At 45.5% G+C, this 17937-nt stretch overlaps 1 protein-coding gene across 1 annotated transcript in view; it reads right to left on the bottom strand.

The window, feature by feature from the left end:
- Positions 1-479: 479 nt before the first annotated feature.
- The window catches only part of KCNH5 (potassium voltage-gated channel subfamily H member 5), a 165486-nt gene continuing 148028 nt past the window's right edge, over positions 480-17937 (bottom strand). The window contains exon 11 of the mRNA XM_076345633.1: positions 480-2182. Within this exon, the coding sequence (XP_076201748.1) occupies positions 1235-2182 (948 nt within the window). The 3' untranslated portion in view covers positions 480-1234. The remainder of the gene's footprint in view (positions 2183-17937) is intronic.

The raw sequence follows: 17937 nt of genomic DNA, 5'->3' as shown, positions 1-17937 counted from the left end.
CCCTAGGGAGGACTTCATCTCCCGAACACACCCACCACTCTCCCACCCAAACATTATCATCCAGGTGCCTTGGACTAAAGGGAATTTCATCCTGACCTGTTATTTTCTCTCCTTCTCAAAATGCAGTTGCAGACTGATAAACGTCCTCAGAAAAGACAGCGGAGGGGGATTAACTGCAGCCTTTTAACTTCAGGCTTTCAAACCTGCTCACATGGCTCCTGAGGAGCTGAACTACAATTGTTCTCTCCCTTGCTCAGGCCACGTGCAAAGTCTTTCTGCCAGGGGCAAGGGGTGGGGTGGGTGGGGGAGAACAGTGGGAGAGCAACCTCAACCCTGCAAAAACGGGACATCCTAATGAAGATACTGACAGAACCGGACACCATTGCTTAGTGCTGCAAAGAGAATCTACATAATGTTACTCTAACAGTTCAGTAAAAATGGCATCAGTAAAAGGAGGTTTTCAAGAAAGAAGTTACCCCCAAGCACACAGGGAGTGCAGCTGGGAGAGTTTCTGTTAGTTTCATTTTGTTACATAAATCACCATTATTATTTCTTACTTACAATGGTAAAAGAGCAGGACGATACTTGAAATAAAAGGCTGTGCATGCACAATACCCACAGAAATAAATTCCAGTGATCCACCCCAGCACCGGACACGGTGCCCTTCCCTGGCCACCAAGCTGAGCCCTCCGTTTAGGAGGAGTAGGGGAATTCATCACCAAATATACAGTATATTGTAATGGAATGATACCAGGAAACAATACTAATTGGAGTCTGAACGTGTCCTCCACATGGTCACGTTAATCTACTGTTTAACTCGGCAGAAAAGACAGTGAGGAAATAAAAGCTCAATTCACCCAGCCTGAGATCAAAACTGTCATGGCAATATTGGCAGGTTAGACCCTGATTCTTTAAATAGTACATTGCCTTTGTTAAACAAAAGTCATTCTTTTATTACATAATAGAGATTATAAATAAATGTAAAGTGTGCATGCAGTCAACTGCATATTATACAAGCAATATCTATGTTAATAATTGTTTTCTTTGGCAGGCCAGAATCCAGCTGGACATGCAATATTTACATATCAAAATCCTTGGTGTGTTCAAGTCATATTGGATGCAAGTGAAAATATATATGTATATATATTTACCGTATACACACACATATATATGTATAAAGGTATATATACACCTCTGCATATATACTGTATACATATATACACATAGGTATATGCTAAAAGTGGATTTCATCTTTTTCTGATTCAGGTGATGCAGGCCTTGAAACACTAAAAATATCCTGACAGGGTATCTGGGGGGGCCGCTGGGGTGATAAATGAGACTTGGGGGAAGAGATCTGGGGTACGTTCTTTTCGGACAATATTTTTAAAATTTCTGCCACCTGCTTCTCAAGGGCAGCCATCCTACTGCTTAGCAGCTGGATATCTTCTTTGAGTTCGTGCTTGACTTCCTGCAGCGTGGTTTGTAAGGCCTGCTCAGGAATGGGGTAGAAAGGATGCCTAGCATCAGCCTGAATGGGGCTGTGCTCCAGGGGGCTGCGAGTCTCACCAGCTTTATCCAAGCGAAGGTCACTTTTTGTGATTCCACTGTCACAAGAGTCTGTTTTCCTCAGTGGGTTTTTATTTACACCATTCTCCGAGTCATTGCACTTGGGGTCGTCGGACAGCAACCCCATGGACTCAGCCTTCGTGACATTGTTCCAGTCCTCCTTCTTCTCCTCGTGGGTCCCCATCGTGTTCTTCAGTCGAAGCCACCCTTTCCCATTCCCGTTTTTCATCCGCATGGGGCTGTTCACTTTCAGACATTTTTGGTCTCCGTTTCCATTTGGCTTGAGCTCCATCGCATCCCTGTTGTTCTGCTTCACGGCCTCACTGCTTTTCATGTAAGCCAGGGACGTCTGGATGGGGGTGATCTGAGACACGGTGACCACGCTGGTGCCTGTGATGGAGGCCCCGTTCTGCACGCCCCGGCTTTCCACCTGGAGCTGGTTCCTTTCCGGGTCGATGTGGGTTGAACCTTGATTACGCATTTCCTTTTGCTGTTTGAATTTCTGGAAGAGTTTCCGCACGGGGTGGTCCACAGGGATGCTCAGCGTCACCTCGTTCTTCTGGCGCAGGCGCTCCTCTTCTTCCTTCTTGACATCGCTGATCTTCCGGAAGATGATCTAGGGGGGATAAACCCACAACAGAGTCAGTACCCAAAGGACATCGCTTATGGCAAATGTTACTGGGAGATGGGGAAACAGTATTGAGAGAACAGCCATTTCTCCTTCCTTTCTATCGTAATTTCTTGTAGTGAATTCAAATGGAGCTGATCAAGACATAGGAACCTCAGATATATGCCACTGCATAGATACATATATACACACACACACTTTCTTAAAAGTATAGATTAAAAGTGGGTTTCACCTTTATTTTTGACGCAGAAGATGATAGAGCCTTGAAGAGCTAAAAATATCCTGACACCAAGAGAAGGAAAGGAAATAGGAAAGGAAAGGAATAAATAGGAAGGAAACTGCATAAAGAGACGAAAGAAAGTGAGCAAGAACCCAAGTACTGTGATACCTACCTACCCATTACTCACACTCACACCTGCTCCATCACTATCTTTAGTACAGATCAAAAGGAAACAGTAATTCAGCAGAGACTACACAGCTGTAAGTTTAACTCAACGTACACACCCTTCCAGAGACTGGAAAATCCAAATGTGCTCAATACTTTTTAGCTCTGCTTACTGCTACTTTTATAACAGTGGCTGGAGGGTGCAATTAGGTTCCCCATGTGCCGTGTTGTGCGGCTTCACACAGCAACACAAGCATTTCCTGGAGAGTTTATATGTCTAATATGTTTGGGTGTACTGGGAGCACCATGGAGAAGCACCGTAACAGGGGTGTGTGATTATAAAACCCAGCAGTATCCACCGTTTCGTGATGCCATGCCATTTAACGCTACAGTTATTTCACCCTGCAGCATCTCTCAGGCCTCTACAGAAAAAGGAATCTGAGCCTCAAGCTGTGGAAGGATCCACAGATTAAAAACCTTTCTGTTGATTTGATGCATGTTACTTATATGAAATCTTTTTTTTTTTAGGTTCATCCAGTTTTCTTGAATGTGGGACTGAGGCAGGATAGGGAAACTGGTTCTCTGGATGACGATACTAAAGTGAAAAGCAGCACGTGATTAAATGCAAATATGGACTGTGTAGGGATAGTGTTGGTAAGAAAAGTAAAAGAAAGCCCCTGCAATACACAAACAAAACTCTGTGACAGTCAGATGTAGCTTTTGAAGTATCTGAGTATCCATATTTCAGTATCTATTTACTTTTTATAAAAAGGCTTCTCATGCCTGTCCATATTTGCAAAGAAATAGTTGCTTTCAAGTCTCACATCTTCAGACGATGGCAGAGGAGTGCCACGATGGCCACAGCTCCTTCCCTGCATGAATCTGGGATGAGCTGGACTTCAAAGCTTCGTTAGAGAGCTTTCAAACGCAGTAAATATATCCTTGTGTGCTGCTGATAGATGCAGCTGCTTGTAATAATTTGGAAAGTTAACATGTTTATTAGAAGCCCAGTTTAAAAAAAAAACAACAGAGAAACATGGAAGATACTTTCATCGGACTCTTCTGACCTAGATGCAGCGACACATACACTCATTTGGAAGCTCCCCTTCATTAGCACCTACCCTCATGGAGCAACTCTCTCTCTCTTGGACAAGCCACTGGGGACAGCAAATAAACGCAGGAGAAGTTGCCCTTGATTCAAAATTAAGTAATTACATTTAACTGAAGCCAGGGTCTCTAAATGAAGATTTGGAAGGTGGGTTGTGCTGTTTTGTTTGTGTTTTTCTTTCCCTGGAGGGCAGCGTGGCACCTCCGGCAGATGATGCAATGCTGAAAGCAACCAGCTGCAAGGATGTGTCCCCAAGATGTGTCTCAGAGAAGATGGCCGGTTCCTCCACTGGTCTCCCCATCTGGCTGTGCTGCTCTGCCCTGTGCTGTGCCAGGCCAGAGCGGCCGGGTCCCTGAAAACATCTGGGCTGGGGAAAGCATCCTCTACCCAATGTTTCCCTGCTCTGTGGCCGTGACCCTATTTCACAGCTTGAGCACCCTCCTCTCCCCCCGCCAGCTTGTGCCTGGCAGGTGGTGGCCGGAGGCAGCCAGGGATGCTGCAGGGCAGGCAGCTGCCTGCAGCCTGGCAGGGGCTCGCAGCGCTCCCCTCTCCAGTGCAGCACTGCACGCGCGGTCCGGAGAGGCATGAGGTAACTTTGATAGCTTCTGTCCTGCCAGCTGTTTATAAAGACCAGAGTGACAACAACAAAGGCTACAGCACCAGTTTTTGATTCCTCTCCAAACACCTGCCCTTCACTGAAAACTACCCTCATCTCCCTTTTTTCCCCCAGTCTACTCTTGTTCTTTCCTTTCTCCCTTTTCTCCTCTCAGTTCAAAACTTCTCCAGCCAGAGGTTATCTCCCTGCACAGAATACAATTACCCGTGACTGCCGCTGCTGCCTTCTGCAGAAGAAAAGCCAAGACTTTGCTAATTTGGCACTGCCTGTACCTCACACTCCTGAAGCGGGCCCTTCTGAAAGCCAGGAAATTACTTTGTTTTTCTCTGCTGGAGGCTTCACCCCAGAACCACTCGGCCAGATGTCACTCAGATGAGCCGAGCCCACTGGCACGGGGGTCTGAACCCAAGCGCTGCTGTGCCTCAACATGGGGCCAACACTTTGGGGGGAGCTGAATGTGTCCCTGCTGTGGGGATGGGCGGCTGAGGTGATGAACGCTATCAGATTTGCAGTGCAAATCTGCTCCAGCCAAGTGAGACCAAGGACCCAGTAACCACTCACAGCCGTGGGCTTTCTCCCCACTTTATGCACATGCAATGGAGAAGACACACTCCCAAAGCCCTGCTGTCACCTCCCCAGGAGGAGATTTTCCTTCAGTCTCTTGTAGGACGCAAGCAGGAGCCTGTCAGACCTCTTCAATAAATCCTTTCCTCTTCCTCTGCTTGGGACAGAAAGTCCTACACCCTGGAAGACTTCTGGGCAGCTCCTTTGAAGATGCAAGCCTGCTGCACTCTGAATTCGTGCAGAAAATGCCCAGGGACTCAGAAATCCAGGGGTTAGCTGGGAGTCAAGAATTCATATCTAATCTAATCTACCTTGGTGGAGCCATATTTCCAAGGAAGCAAAGGTGGGCTGATGCACAGCCCTGTGGCCACCCTACCTTCGGCTTTCTCATGAAAACTGGATGTGTTCACAGGTGTTTGTTATTTTCTTTGTCACTCTGAAATGCATAACCAAGCAGACCCTCATATCCCAGCTGACACTATGAGATTACGGCACCTTGGAGACCGGGGTCTTGGTCCTCATTCACCCACTGAACTATGTCACCACAAGGAAAACATTTCACCCCTGCATCACCCCACGGAGACTGTCCCCTCTTCAGGACATCCACCCTCAACCAAGGGAGCACTACACCTAGCACAGCAGGGATCTAGTCTGAGTAGTCAGGACTACTCAGTATCGTTAGAATATTTACCAGTAAAAGAAAAGAAAGATCCTCTTCTAGAGACAAAGAGCTGGGGAAAAAAATGAGATGTGAGTTCCAGCAGTAATAGTTGTTTTGCATTACCAAATTTTTCCATATTAGGAATGTTTTCATGTGGTTGGATTTAATCCACCTCCACAGTGGTTCAACCTAAGCCAGATCAGGATTAAATGTGTTTACATGGAGACTTAATTCTATTAATGTCTAATAACTATTACTGGTTATTTTTCTCTATAAATGAGAACAGAAAAACACCTCATGCAATCTGACATTCCTCAGCAAATTAGGAGAGGCTTATTTAGAAATCTTAAATTGGATGAGCTATTTCAGTTGTCCCTGACCCTTTTCAGAGAGGTTACACATAGGCCTGTCCAAACGTATGTCCCAGGAATAGACACAAACCCAAAGGAGTTAATAAGAAGAAACTGCATTAACTGTGTATGTAGCACATCTCAAGGAGTAAAGAGCCACACCCCTGCCTCACACAAGTGCTAAATTCATTAATGTGATGGAGATTCAGTGTAGGACTTCATTTCCTTTACGGATGGGATTGTGAAAGACTGCCCCACATGACACAAATCCTGTCTCATGAGAGCAGGTTCCTGTTTTTCTTGCTTTTAATGTATTTGTTTTGGGAAGGAGGGGGAATGGAGTTGACGTTAATTATCGAGCTGGCAAAGGTAAGTATAAGTCAACTGATGGCCAGCCCTGGGAACTGAAGTATTTGGGTTATCTACGAGGCAGGCACAGAGGAGACAACAGCAACTTGAGATTCTCCATTTGATCTTAACCCCAAGCTCCTTTCCCTCCCCTCCGTACCAAGAGGTAACTCGCTGTGACTGCGAACTCAGCCCATCACCACTTCCAAAGAGGGACCTTACCAAAGGTACTGGCAATGGGTACATTACTGCTGGAGCAGCTCCTGTGAGGTGCCAGCTTGTATAACCGAACCCAAAGCCAAGTGCAGACGAGGGCAGCAGCAATGAGAGGTCAGGGAGCCAGCGCAAGGCTGAGACACACACAGGTTCTCCCATCTACTGCTGAGCTAATCAGTAAAGCTGTGGCCTTTCCAGATGCTTTGAAATGCATCCCTTGTCTGCTGTCTTTTTTTGTACTGGTACTGTGAAAATCATCCCTCCACGACCTTGCTCCATTCACAAAGACCCCTTAATAAGTGACTCCAAGGAAGGTACGTGAATGGATTAAAGAACTGGTAGAAGTCTTGAAGAATTACAGTAAGTTCATAAAAGTGGCAAATATTTGACCAGAGATCATCCTGTCCCGTTCCTAGAACAACCCATGCTGTTGTTAGTGGCGTTCAATACGTGCCTGCCCCTCACCACGGAAAATCACAGAAACATGTAACGGTATAGCAAAAAGGCACACAGTTGTCATGGTGATGAATACAGCGGGTGTGCACCGAGTAAGAAAGAGGGAAAGCCGCACAAGGCCATCAAAGATTTTCACAGTGACTAATAAACTCTGGGTGCCCAAGCTGAGGCATCCTACAAACGTGGCTGATGGGCAAGGGATGCTGGAGTCCTGCAGCGAGGGGAGATGCCGTCCTAGGAAAACTGGCTTGACTCAGCTCACCAGGTGTTTATGCAGCGCCAAAAACTGGAACAGAAAGCAAACACAACATTTCAGCCCCCACAGCTACATACAGCCACGTAGAGCAGAAGGAGGAGCCCTGCCATGTGGCTGGATTGGGGCCGCAACCAGTAACCGACAGGTCACACTCATTAATGCATAGGCTAGGCTGATGTGGGTGTTGGTCACCTCTCAAAAATTGTTTCCAAAGGTAACTATCTTGTCTGCATTAATGTTTTGTAGAAGCCCCATCTCCCTTGCATCTGCTTACTCACAATCTAATGTATTTGTCCAGACCCCTGTATTTTTGTTCCCATTTAATACAGGAACATCCTAGAAGGCACCTTAATTCAATATTGTGGCCCTGAAGACAACTACTTACTGTTCCCCTCCCCAGCAGCACTGAAAATTAGATCAGAGAAATGAGCCAGGTTAATAAATTTAAATAAATAAATAGGTCTTTTTTTAACCTGGACCATGCCAGTGACCCATCTGACAGCACAGACCCACAGTTGTACTGGAAAGCACTGCAGACGGAGTGAGTGGGATGAGTGGACGGAGCGAGTGGGAACTTTCCAAGCTGGCTGCAGCGATGGAGGCAGCGTCTTAGGGAAATGCACCGTCCGTTGGTCCACACTGAAGAGCTGGCAGCTCCCGGCTCGCTTGTGGCTGGCTGAGACCCGCAGAACAGCTCCTTCACCAGCTTTCAGATCCCACCAGAGGGATCTGATCTGGTCCATGTCCTACGGGAATGTCTAATTCCCATAAAAAGGGTCAGTGTCCTCACAAGGTATGTTGGTCTTGGCACCCTTGTATATAGGTCCTTTTCTGGAAATATGAGAGCTGTCTTCCATTTCCTCCTTCGCCTGAAATGATTCAAGGTGAGTCCTTCACACAAGCTTAGCTATAGCTGGCAAATGGATTTTAAAGTTTTTGACGATATAACCAATATCAGACAAATACTGCAATCACATATACCTCATTTTCTTCGGAAACAATGCTAAAAAAAACCCCAACAAATAGAACTGAAAATAATAAGGAAAGCTTAATTCATGCCTAGGCTGCACAACATAAAACAAACTTTTGTAAAGATGTTGGCAAAAAATGCTATTAATTTTCACATCTAGGAATGCATTGCAGAAAAGTAATTGCCATTTTTCACATGCCAATGAGGGAGGCGAATTTGTGTCAGATCCAGGATTTAGACGCAGTATACCCCAACCCATGCGGTGCTCAGACGAGTGTGCTATTTTCCTGCTTCTAAGAACAAACTACAAAATACACCCAATTTCCAGAGCGCAGACACTCAGAACAGGGTTCACCCACGAAGCCCGTGTCTGCATCTGAACTCAGCCTCCAGGAGTCCTGCACAGTCGAGGGAGAGAAAAAGGCACTTGGAGGGTGTGAGTCATTTCACCTGCAGCTAGATGTTAAAACAGGTCAGACAAGCTGTACCCTGAAATGCCTGTTTGTCTCCCGCGTCTATACAGGGAGCTTTGTGCATGTCGCTTGGATGCAGACATCCTCCATGTGATGGTGGGTAAGAAGTATCCAAACCCCTGCCCCTAGCAGTGCAAATGTCAGGGTTTGGTGCAGATCATGTAAAAAGCCTGCCTGTGAAGCTTTTCTCTGTGTATGTATGTGTGTACTATACCCTTCATCTGATGCTATTTTTATTCCCCCCAGCATGCTGGGGTATTGCCAGTTCCCGGCTGGGATGTATCCCCCACCCAGCCTCAGCGACCAGCCAGTCCTTCCAGATAAACGCTATTATTTTAAAAGCTGCAGAGGGAGGACGAGTGACGACTGCACAGAAGACCATGCCAGCCTGGCGGGTCCAAGTGAGAGCTTGTGAAAAAACAGACGTTTTGCCTGCATGGAGCAACCAGATGAACCACTAATAGGGAAGGCAAAGCCCCCCTCTTCTTACCATGCTCCCCGGGAAAACCCTCCAGCGGTTGGTGGGGAGCTGAGCTGGTCTCCCCACAGCTCCTAGGAAATTGGAGCCCACCTGGGATGGCTGTGGCTGCTCCCGTACAACCACCCTTTTGCATTGCAAATCTCATCCCACTCCCAGATGTTGCAGGACAGAGCCTGCTCAGATCTCTCCCACCACTGGCACTGTGTGCTGCTGAGGACTGTCATCACCAGCAAACCCTTCCCGGGCCGCTGCTTTGATGTGCTCAGGTGAGTCTAGGATGCTTCATTCCTCAGTCCTTGAGGACTAGTCCTCTCTAGGAGCCCTCAGTTGTCAAAACAGGGCATATCTGGGACCCTCTTTTTTGATATTTTGAAAACTAGGCCAGTCAAGCCCAATTTCTCATGTGTAACCTTTGGTAAACAGGCTTGCTCCAAAACCAAAGTGTTTTTTAAATCTAGGCAGGTCACAGACAACACGATTCACTACTGATGTTAACATGTTTTTAAATCTTATTTTTTCAGATACTAAGTATTTTTAAAAAAATAACTTTTAAGATGTTAACAAATCTTCCTTTTTATTTACATGAATTAAAATGTGCTCAAATTTAAAAAGTTAAACTATTGAAAGAATGGACAGAAATGAATGAATAGGAAATTACCTCACACAAGTCCTTCTGTTTGCAATTAGGCAGAAACTGGAGCCCCGGGGCCTGGGCTAGCAGACCTGTGAAATGCAGCTCAGTCTGATAGAAGAGCCATCTCCATTTGTCCTTCATCTGAGAGTCCAGCCTGTGAGCCTCACAGCGAGCCAGAGAAACCTGAACAGTCGGTGTTACTGCAAACCTTCCTTTGGGATGGATGCGAGAAGCTGCTGCCATGCACTGTGGACGGACTCACTGTGTCTGGACTGTTTCCCTGCCTTGAAAACCTGTTTCATTGTAGGTTTCCTGCCCTTCCAAAACAGAGAGGGCGATGGCAGCATCACCCACAAGATGCAATTCCAGCTTTTAACCCCAAGGGAGAGTTTGGAGTAATGCCTCCTCCTAGGTCAGGGCATGGCAAGGAGGTAGGAGCAGACAGGTAGGATGGGAAGATCAAGCCAGCAAGACCAGCAAACACCAGCAAAGGGCCAGCAAGGAGCACTGGCTCCAGCCCAGCTTCCATTAACAGCTTTTTGGTATGGCTCATGCATGAGAGCAGCCTCTGACCGCAGTGTCCTGCACTGGCAGGATTCTCTGCAACTGAGAAGCGTGGTCAGAAACCCTCTACCGAATATAACAGCGACAAGAAACCTGGCAAAAATGGAAGGGAGCTGAAGCCACAAAAAGTGAGAGCCAACAGAGACTGAAGCCAGGGTGCCTCTTTCCAAATGCAAACTGCATTTAGGCTGCTTCACCTAATTTAGTCCTGTAAATCTCCATGTCCTCTTAGCTCACTTTATTAATCTGCACTCTGAGGATGCAGAATAGATGGCCTGAAATGATGGCTTTACTGTTGTTCTGCTCTGTACACTCCTCAGATAGCTTTACTTTGATGTGAAATTCAGCCTCAAAACCAAATTGCTCTAACAACTGTTTTAATTGCTCTCCAGTAAATTCTCCTTAATCCTCCTGTCCCAGGAAGTGTTTTATGTTAAACCATCGCTCCACCTGCGTGAGGGAAAGGAATCGCTGTCCTCGGCTGTGCAGTGAAAATGACTGACTGCTGAGCAATTAGTTAATCTCCGGGATAGGAATGTTTCACTAAACAGTCTTTCATGCTGGATTTTGGAGGAAAAGATTTTTGTAGGTTAGTCTGCTGGCTGCTTGAAAGAAACAGTAAATAATAGCCTTTCTGCAAATTTCCATTGATCCTGACTTCACAGACACGGTAGCATGCAAAAGCAAAAGCTTGCTGCTAAGCACATTTTAATTTTGCTTTGGAGAAACTGTATTCATGTAGTTTCCTTTTAAGTGATTATAGAATGGACTTGTAGGAGATGCAAAGATTTCCAATCCAAGTAACAAAGTGATGTCACTTTAAGGAAAGGAGAATTATTTCCATGATGTTGACAAAGCCCTTTTAAGGGAAATTTAATGGCATTTTATGTGCAAGAAAGGGGTTAATCCTTTCATCATGACTTAATGAAGATCTGTGTCCTCCAAGTTGCTCATCTAAAGAAAAAGCAGGGCACGTAGGGAGGGAGAGACCTTTCAGAAGAACCCAGCAACAGCCAGTAACTGATTTCCCAGAGCCCAGAACTTCCATCACCTCGTTACTGCTTGCTTTGTGTTTTAGAAATTGGTTACTGCAGGTCAAATTTTAATCTGGTTCCATTTTGTGTTTGCAATCAATTTGCACGGCACCCGACTACTCTTGCAGAGAGACATCTGTGCATGCTGACAGTCAATTAGGCTGATCTGCATTTGCGAACAAGCACGCATATTAAGAAGAGAGCGGTTGAGAGTTTGCCCCATCTACTTCATACTTGGTATGGATCTGAAGTCATCCTGTTTTACTTTAAAACATGTCTGGCTTGAAGAAGAAAGAGAAGAGAAGCAGGCAGAGATCCAAGTCACATTTGTCACATCCCCAGAGCATCGTGGCCCAACACATACAGCAGCAGGCTGGGATTCAGGAGGATGGATTATTCTGCTGGCCTGACCTTTGGCCAAGTGGGAGGTCTTGTGCAAATCACACTGTCTCTTCATGTCTCCATCTCTCCCAGTGTAAGAGAGGATAATGACACTGCCTTCGTTTCTGCAATTAATTGGAAATCCCTCTATCACTGCTAACTATTTACAACCGAGAGACTAGGATCCATGGCTGATAGCAGAGAGAGGCCACTGTTTTGGCCTATTGCCAAAACTGAGGCAGTTCATTGAAAAAACAGCCATAAAAAATAGACATAGGTGTTCTCAGGATTTCAGCTCAAGATTAAGGGCCCAAGGCACCGCTGCACTGAGCCATCTAGGGCAGTGCACCACGGATGTACAATGCTACATGAAGTCCTTTCCCGATGCCCTGATACGTCAGCCAAACCTTGATTAAGGGTAGCATTGACATCTACTTTGCACGGAAGGATCAGTAAAATCGCTCAGCTTGAGTGATGGGCACTGATTCTTCAAAATGGTGCGATTACATGTTTAACTAAGTGTGTGCTGAGCTAAGGAGTCAGATTGCCAAAAGAAATGCCGAAGCCTCTTACACTGTTTGTACAATTGCATACATTTACACCAACCACGAGCATTTTTTGAGAGCAGCTCAGTCTCCTGAATCAGGAGCTCTTCTGTTCTTCCCAGTCACCCTGACCTGAGCACCTGAGCACCTCCTGCCCAGACATTCAGCTCTTACAGATGCCTCCTTCTCTTTGTACCCCCGGGAAAAACAATGCATGGATTTTCTGCTGCTGCAGGCTTAGCTGTTATACCTGATGCCTGCTGGGTTCTGTGTTTCTGCTTGGAAAGGGATGCTGAAGAAGGGCACTGTGCACCTTTGGAAGTGGGGAGCTTTGCCATGGTTTTTAAACAAGACTCTGGAATTGAAACTGATCACTTCTTTTGCTGCTTTGCCCTCACTATTTTCTGTTTTCTTTGCTTTAACCAAACAGCAGATGCCTTAGAATGTTGCAGAACAGCCAGATTCAGACCTCTTTCTCCAATACTATCAAAGATAGCAAAACGCACCTTCCACATACAAAATTATTTAAAACAATAAACCAGAAAGGCTACTTCATTTATGAATTTATGGTGTTTTTCAACCAGGGTCTCTTGCTGGTTGTCCTAGTTTAGGGTCAGTCCATTGCAGAGAGGAGTATTGATCTGTGTGGCCTCAGAAGAGACTGAACTGTGACCACGATCCAAAGAGTCACGGTCCCTCCTATGGGGCTTCTGTCACAACTGGGGGCAATGAAACCCAGCTTTAGCCTCCTAATTACTTTTCAGGACCCTAAATTCTACACTGAACTCAATACAAAGACTAAATTGGACTGGGGAGCTGAAATAACTTATGGAATCAGGGCCTAATTTGTTTTCTGTATACAACACAGAGATGGTTAAACATGGGGAAATTGAGCAGAGAGCAATTTTGGGATAATTGTTGCAGTGTAACCGTTACTGAGTAGTGTCTCATGGAGACCCTGTTCCTTCTCACTGGTCAGGTTTATCCACTTTGGGATCTAAACTCACGCCTTCCTTTACTCCATAACTCTCCCATGTAGACAAGTCTAGCCTGGGTTGGTCATTTGGTGGGTGAGAAAACTAAACGGTTCCTCCTGCCCTCTGCCTCCTTCTACCAATCTCTCCTTCTTGCAGATGTGCTCTTGATGGAGAGTATCATGTACTCATCTCTCCTTCCTCTTCCCCTTTCCCTTCCCCTTCCTTTTCCCCTTCCCCTTCTCTTTCCCCTTCCCCTTCTCTTCCTTATTGAAGCAGTTCTTAGAGGGAGCAAAGGGCAGGGGAGATATTTCTCCTACTTCTTTGCCTGGCACTAAGGCAGGGAGAAGAACAGATTTCTAATGCTCTTGCTGGACTTTCTTTCCTTCCATCTTGCAGATGTTTCTTGCTCTGTATAGCACAGAGCTCCTGCAAGAAGGGGAGCTGAGGTAGTTATAGAGACCATGGTGGATTTCCAGCCCCTGGGAAAGAGAAGCCCTGCAGAAGGCTAAAAACCCAACCTCAATAGGCCCAAGATCTTTCACTGGATGTGGAGGAGAATCCCAGCAAAGATGGCCTCCACCCAACCACAACAAAACCATCCCATGACTTTTAGAACTCCACGCTGATGTAAATAGCTGGTGACACATACCACCAAGTGGTGCACTAAGACCGTGCTGCCACCACCAATCCTGCCAGCACATCACCATTAGGTACCCTAGGGCTGAAGAGTTGAAGGGAGCTTCCCATTGCCTCCTAGCCCAGCTGCGGGGTGGTGTGCTCGTTGCAAGACAGTGCCCCTTCAACAGGACAGTTTCCAACTAGATCAGGCAGGCTTGGTCCTTGCAAACTGGTATCAGCCGCTGGATCAATATCTGCTATTGGCACTGGCCTAACGAAATGTCAGTAAGCAGCAGTGTCAACTGATTCAGGCTTTGCTGTGGTGCAGATGAGTTACGGTCTGTGCACTTTATTATAGATGATTAAAAAAAGAAACTCCTCAAAGAAAGCAGCCTTCACTTTGCCCAGTGCAGTAGCTCCTAAGAGTGATATGCTTCTGAGCATAAATAGGGAAAGATAGTTCAAAACCTCCAGATGACAGCGGGGCGGTTTGAGCTTGGGGCAGATGGCAGAAATGGTGCTCTCTGGGATGGTGAAAAGTGCCAAAAGACTTTTCAAGCTGCTCTTCAGCCTGATTTAACTTGGAACAGAAAATCAATCATCAATAATACTATGCAGTACTAATCTACCACTCTTCTTTCTCTGTATGGGAGAAAGTAGGATTCATGTTGCTGCCTCTTTTGCCAGATGCCAAAACCAGGGCACAGAGAGGTCATATATCACTTGCCCAGGGTCATTGAGCTGCTTAGTGGACAAGCGAGGGGGATGGAACCAAGGTTTCCAGCCCAGAGCCCCCATAGTAGGAAAAGCCATACCGCAAAAAGATTAAACATATAAAGATATTTATTAAAGTAAAATAAAATTATTAATATAATAATGCACTTTCTTTTCACTACCGTCCAGTCTGGGAAATATAGTTCTGGATTTGAAATAGTTGGAAGGGCTCAACTGTAATTGCAGTTAATTGCTGAAATTAAATCCAGTCCAGGACAACTTTACTGCTGTTCAGGTTTGTGTTGGAAGAGGGGTGGGGAGGTGGGCAGCACTACCTCTGTTTATTTAGTGAAAATTTTCAGAAGGTCTTGCTTTTATTCCAATGAAAAATGTCAAAATCTTCAGATCTTCAGATTCAGAAGCGTTTGGCTTCTGGCCAGCCCTACTTGTGACAGACCCTGTATTCCCGCATATCCCTAGCACAAAGCCACACAGAACGTGGGCCCAGAGGATTTGCAGAATTCGTGTTTTGTTCTCTGTGTTTTTGCCTCTTCTGGGTTTCTGCCTGAAGACCAAATGGTCTCAATAAATGCCTAAGAGAGACTCTCCATTCACAAAGTAATACATCAGCAAAAGAATTGCAAATTGTTCCCAAAATGAACTATTCTCTCCTCTCTACTTTAAGTGGAAATTTAAATTAATTGGAATCATTATGGTGGTTTTTTTCCCTTAAATATTACTGTACCAGACTATAAAGTGCCTGAAATTTAATCTGAAGTCTTCAGACATGAAAAAATGTTTCGCAACTGAAAGCTTGCTGATTTTTTTCCAGCTATTATCCACTGGTCTAACAAAAGATAACACCCCTTGCTATCAGCCTTGCTTCTGACATTGAGAACATTCTACCTGGCTTTCAGAAACTTTGGTTTTATACAGAATGTGCTACCAGCTACTCTGTTTGTTCACTTCATCATTTTCAAGGTTTTGTTAATTTATTGAAAAGCTTTTATAACAGGAGCTTCAATTAAAACAGTGCACTTCCAGTGCCATGCAATGTAGAACACCATCAGTTTTGTTTGGAAGTGATGAGTCAGAAATGAAGAAATAATTTTAAAGGGCAGAACATATGAACAACAGACCCAAACGAAAGGGACAATGGGCAGCCTCTGTACCTCAAAGAGCCAAGGCATCAAACCTTGTTGTATCTTGCCATATTACAAAATAAGAGAGGTAAAACATGCTGCTCTGTCACTGTCAGACATTCCTCACCTGAACCAGGTCTAATAGTGGAGACTAGTTTGGTGGGGAGAGCCACTGACTCCAGATTCAAGCTAATTCGAAAATATGGTAGTATTCCTGAGCAGAGCAGATTTAGGCTGGTGGCTGGGCAGACATTTGCTTGTTTCCTATTTGCTTCTAGATCCCAGTCAAGGACCTGATCTTTTCAATGCTTGTGGGGCTGAAAGCGAGGGCATGTCTATGCCACACCACAGAGAAGGGCACAAGGACCCCTGTTGTAGCATGGTAGTGTTCCCTTGCAGAAAGGCAGGATTAATTAGGCTCAGTTCAGAACGGCTCTAATCTGGCTCTGCTGCTTGCAAGCCCAAAGCTCACACTGCACCACGGTTCTGCTTTCAGCCAGCCAGCCATGCCAAAATTACCTCGGAGTTACTTCTTTTCCTTCTTGACCCATAAATACAGCCTATTGCCATATCAGAGAAGACTGAACCTGCCTGGACCAAATTCAGGGAAGTGCTGCCAGTGCTCACTCCATTTCTACAAATCTTTTGGAGGAAACCCAAGCTCAAATGACCGCTGGACATATCCCCGTGCCTACCTTCCCCATGGGATGCCCTGCAAACGAAGCCACAGGGATGCTGCGAGGGAGAACGAGCTGGGGCAATTCAGCAACTCACGTCTCTGCTTCTCAGCTCAGAGACACCAGCACAAAATCCACTGGCAGTGTGACCTGGCAATTCTTTTAAACTGAAATCAAGACTCGGAAAAGATTTACACCTCTGGCAGATCATTCACTGACTGAAAGACAGGGTCAGCCCACTGCGTAATAGATGCAAAATAACTCAGTTAAACCATTGGGAAATACCAATTTAACAGGAAAGAAGACCAAAAGGTTATTTAAACTTTTAATATCTACTTCATTTAACTATAGAAAGCTCTGTGAAATAACCTTAACAAGTATCCCTGGGATTCTTCAAGTGAAACATCTCACCCAGCAAGAGCTAAAATCTTCCCAGTTGAGAGCTCTCAGTTGGCAGTGTGCGAGTAAGGAGTGCTGGCTGTTGAAACATACTGTAATTGCCTTTAATATGATCACAGCCAGTGCTTCAGTGGGGAGGAACCCCTTGAGGAGAAAAAAAGACCCAAGACATAAGCATGCAAACATTGAAGAGTATGCAGTCAAGAAGAAATACACTATGAAGAGGATGTGCTACTTTCACCTAAGCATCTCCCTTTAGCCAAAAGTGGTTGGCGTAGAGCTTGCCACTGACGGTGCTTTAGCTCAAGAGACTGAAGGAATTACAGTTTTTCAGAGGCATCTGCAATTGTCAGCAGAGCAGGAGCCTTCTATTTACGGCATAATCAAATGAAAAATTTTTAGAGAGCAAAGACCCCATTTCAATGATGTTGCTAATGTTTCCTCATACCTGAATCTGCACCAGTGAAGAGCTCTTCCTTTCTGGGGCAGAAAGTCAAGGAAAATCACCCACAGCCAGAAGACCCTGGAGAAGAGCTATCCACCAACTACGGAGCTTCCTACGACAGCATGGAAATACTGCATCAGCCATGCAAAACTTCACCACAAAGAGAAACGTGCTGTTCCCTGAAGGTTACTTATGCAGAAATGAAGTTGCTAATGATAGTCGTATCAGAGCCTCTTGCAGGCAAAACCAGCGGGTTGCCTACATGACAAACACCCAGGGAGGATGAAGTGCTCTGCCTGTCCCCAAAGGGACCATCAGATGTTTTTTCTAACCTCAGAAGATGTGACTGAGGGACTCGGCAAGTGGTGGCTCTGCAGAGCTTTGTATTTATTTCTGAAGGGTATCAGCAAGAGGAAGAGACAGCACAAAAGAGTTAACTAGTGAGGTTATGGGGATGGGATAAACAGATGGTGTGGTGAAGAGCCATTTCCTTCCCATTTACATGCTGACTGCATTAAATCAATCCCTGGGCTTTCATGGCAATAAGCTAAGGCTCTGCTGGGGAGGATTTTAATGATCTGGCTATATCCTAGTTGTGGGTATCATTCTATTGTGTCCCGGCATTTAGACTATTCTCGGGGAAAAGGTCCTTCAATTTTTTTCATGTGATTCTTGGTGATCTTCCCTAATACCTCTATCACAGCCATCACCTCTTTTCTAGATGTGGAT

Source organism: Aptenodytes patagonicus, chromosome 7 (genome assembly GCF_965638725.1).
Source record: "Aptenodytes patagonicus chromosome 7, bAptPat1.pri.cur, whole genome shotgun sequence".
In the NCBI taxonomy this organism is placed as follows: domain Eukaryota; kingdom Metazoa; phylum Chordata; class Aves; order Sphenisciformes; family Spheniscidae; genus Aptenodytes; species Aptenodytes patagonicus.
This window is presented reverse-complemented; position numbering and strand designations above follow the sequence as displayed.